The sequence below is a fragment of the Meleagris gallopavo genome, unplaced genomic scaffold (genome assembly GCF_000146605.3).
Source record: "Meleagris gallopavo isolate NT-WF06-2002-E0010 breed Aviagen turkey brand Nicholas breeding stock unplaced genomic scaffold, Turkey_5.1 ChrUn_random_7180001922921, whole genome shotgun sequence".
NCBI classification, from domain to species: domain Eukaryota; kingdom Metazoa; phylum Chordata; class Aves; order Galliformes; family Phasianidae; genus Meleagris; species Meleagris gallopavo.
The window spans coordinates 1-3,473 of NW_011185537.1; the positions used below are offsets into that span (position 1 = coordinate 1).

At 51.0% G+C, this 3,473-nt stretch overlaps 1 protein-coding gene across 1 annotated transcript; it reads right to left on the minus strand.

Moving 5' to 3' along the window:
• Positions 1-1,133: 1,133 nt before the first annotated feature.
• LOC109364801 lies at positions 1,134-3,458 on the minus strand. The gene is made up of 2 exons (XM_019611407.1): positions 2,349-3,458; positions 1,134-2,257 (listed from the first exon to the last, which is right to left on the minus strand). The coding sequence occupies exon 2, from the start codon at positions 2,171-2,173 to the stop codon at positions 1,223-1,225; it is 951 nt and encodes a 316-aa protein (XP_019466952.1). The 5' UTR covers positions 2,174-2,257; positions 2,349-3,458; the 3' UTR covers positions 1,134-1,222.
• Between the last annotated feature and the right edge of the window lie 15 nt (positions 3,459-3,473).

Here is a 3,473-nt window from a genome sequence, read left to right on the forward strand (position 1 = left end):
AGCTCTGAGAGGCAAAACATAGGAGAATCTCCACCTGTTATGTCCTTGTCGCTGCTGGTTTGAGGTGCCAGTATCCGGCCAAAGGAAATGAGGAGCACGCGGGTTTCCCTTCCATCAATATGTAATGAATTGCTTTCTGGACAGATTTCATCCCAGTGGTGTTGGTTCCCAGTACTTTGGGGACCTTACAGAATTAGACTGGATGCTTTTATTTGGTTTTGGTCTTACATGTGATGGATCAAGAAAAAAGAAATAGGGATTTTGAGAACTATATGGAGAAGCAAATGAGCAGGGAACTCAGCTGCCGTTAACCTAGGCGCCTTACTCAGCCTCTTGAATACACAGATACTGCAAGCATCTGACAGAAGTCCCCTGCAGACTAGAACAACATAACTGCAATGCACAATGGAAGGAGAGTGGGTGGCTGTCCTTGAGTTTTAAAGGACAGAAACAGTTCTTCTCCATTCTAATAAGACATTTTATAATACTGATGTTTGCATCTGTTTCACTGATTTTGGAGCTTGAGAGCTTCTTATTGTGCCTGTGAAGAGCTACAGACCTCCACCACAGGGTGGTTTTCTGAGGCAGAAAACCTTTTGCAGTAATTACAGCTAACTGGAAAATCAAGTCTGTTCGGATTTTAAAATCGATTATGATGTAAAGAATGTTTCAAATTTGCCTGCTTAGAAATGGAATAATGCTAAAAAGCAAAGCAGAACTAGAAGGAAATCGCCATGCTTTGTCTCTCCTCCTGCACAAATGGAGCTCTTGCCTACAAAGGCCCATGCGGTGGGAGTGCAGCTTCCTGCCGGCACACAGATGTGAGTAGCTTCTTCATGGACAATTCAGAGTACTGTAATCATTTTGGAAACTGTCTTGCATTCGTTAGTTTAAGAGTTCACTCAGTTATGTCCTCCGCACGTGTTTTATTTCTGAGTGTGCATGCACATGTATAGCTGATGGACCTCTGAATCTTCTGGCTGGATGGGGCTGTGAGCAACCTGGTCTGGGAGGGAGGTGTCCCTGCCTACAGCAGGGGGTTGGAACTAGATACCATAAAGATCCTTTCCAAACCATTTTTTATTTGTTTTTTTTAATTATTATTTGTAATAATAATATAAAAATAACAAAGGCTGAGTCAGCAATAAGAAGATCTGCATGTTTTCAGCATTTCTGAACACAAAGAGATGCCGTCCCCAGTCTCAGCAGCTCTGCCACTGTTCTATTCCTGCCGTCTGGGTGGCCTCTTCTTTGGAGATTCTGAGGCCTGGGAGTTGGCCTTCCTCTTTGGGGCTCGCCGGTTCCCCTCAGGTGGGCTGGTGCCAGAAGGCCCTGCCACCGGCTCTTCTGGCACCTCGTGAGCCACGGCCTGCTCTGCACTGCCAGTCACACGGTTGGAATGTGAGCGGCTGGGACTCCGACTGAGCTCTTCTGCTGTCCCGCCCGGCATTTCGCCCCTGATGGGGCTTGCAGGGTTGCTGGAGGGTGCTGGGCCGGGGACAGCAGCTTCCTCTCCTGGGGCAGCTCTGGGCTGTGATGCAGAGTTGGCCTCCTCTGCCCCAGCAGCAGGAGGGACGTTGAGGCCCAGCCGGCGGTGGGCCTCTCTGCCACACCTCCGCACGGTGAAAGCGATGAACTGCTGTACGAAGGTCACCGTGCGGCCCTCCAGGTCGGAATCCAGAGTTTCTACTAGGACCTCCTCCTCCAAGCCGATGTGGAGCAGGGCCCAGATGACACTCTGTGCCAATATATTTGCATGTATCTCGTCGTTGCCCAGGATGCGGTGCAGTTTTCGTCGCAGCCAGGACCACAGGGGCTGCAGCAGGGCCGGGTGGTCCCTGAAGACGGTAGCCCAGGTGTCAGGGGAGAGGCCGCCCAGAAGACGCCTGGGCACTTCAGGCCTTGGCCAGACTTCCTGGTTGACTGTGGGGTCCCATGTGGCAGTGGATGCCCCTGCATCTGGTCTAAACACCAGCTCCTTAAAGTCATCGTCTGCTTGCACGGTGTGGATGATGGACTGCACACCTCGTTTGCAAAGTGGGCACTGTAGCCTGATCCTAGTCCACTGCTCGATGCAGGGAAAGCAGAACTGGTGGCAGCACGGCATGGTGTACGCCACGCTGTCCCAGTTCTCCAGGCATATGGGGCAGCGGGTGTCTAATTCTGCCTCCATGGTTCCAACAGTTGCAGCAGGCTAGAGGGAGTGGGAGATGGCAACGCACTCCCCAGCAGTAACGCTACAGCAGCAGGTGTCACTCTGGAAGAGGATAAGCAACATGAGTCACACACCAGCCTGGGAAGGGTCCCTCAAGATGGCCCCCCCAGCCATCAGTCCCTGTGCCGCCTACCTATGCCGCTGCACGCGCCTCTCTGGGATGTCCCGTCTGTCTGCTCCCAGCAGGGTCGGGATAAAGAACAAATGGCTCTGAGACAGCAACTGAGAGCTGCGCTAGCAGCACCCAGAGCACGTTTCAGCACCAAAGCTCGCGCTTCTCACACTCCAGTCCTCGCACTCACGCTCGGTCGGAGTCCAGGCACGAACTGCTGGGCAGGGCCGCTGCACCCACAGTAAGGCAGTGGGGGCTGTGAGGTCACAATCAGTTGCCTGGAGATGTCTCAGGTCATCACTTGGCCAAGCTGCTGGGCGTCACTTCCACTTGACCTACACTTGTGGACATAACTGCCAACACCACATTGACGCCACAGTCCATTGCTGGGTCATCACAGTGAGCAGTCCTCCGCTGCAGCACTTGCCCCAGCCCCCAGCACAAGTTTCTGGGTCTTTCCCAGTGCCACTTCCCACTCCGTTCCCCACATCTCGTGTGCTTGGCACTGGTGTTTCACACCTATCACCAGGGTCTTGGCCACATCTTCCCATGGGCCCCATCAGGTCACTCTGGCCATGGCATGTACAGCAAGAAGGCTTATTCAGTAAAAGTTTGTGTTTCTCTCTGATAGTTGGACTTGATCATCTTAGACGTCTTTTCCAACGTTAATGATTCTAAGAGATTCTCTCAGCCTAACTTCTGGTTTCCAGTTTAACATTCCTGGCTGCTGCATAACAATCCAAATTCTTCACAGATATCTTCACTGAGACAGTGTCATAAGATACCCCAAAGTAAATGAGTGTTCAGTTCGTCCCCTTGCCCAGAGTGCTGGACATAAGGAAGTTAAGCAGAAAAGTTAACGGTTGGTGAAGCTGGGAGAAGTGCCGTAAGAACACTGCTGTCATACTTGCCCATTTCAGAAATTTTTAGTTGTGATTGCTAGATGTGGACAGTGTGTTCCTACTTTTGGTGCTTACAGAACTAAAAAATTCCTTCCAGATAAAACCTGGAGCAGTAGTCATGTACAATAGAGAGGCACCCTGGAGCTCCCGGTGTGTATCTGATCTGAAGGTCTCAACTACAGGGATACTAATCCTAACTTTCAACAATAGGAAAATGGAGAAAGTGATAATAAAAATAAAGCTG

Coding starts and splice junctions, on each gene's coding strand:
- LOC109364801 (XM_019611407.1), bottom strand. CDS start 2,173: ATGGAGGCAGAATTAGACACCCGCTGCCCCATATGCCTGGAGAACTGG.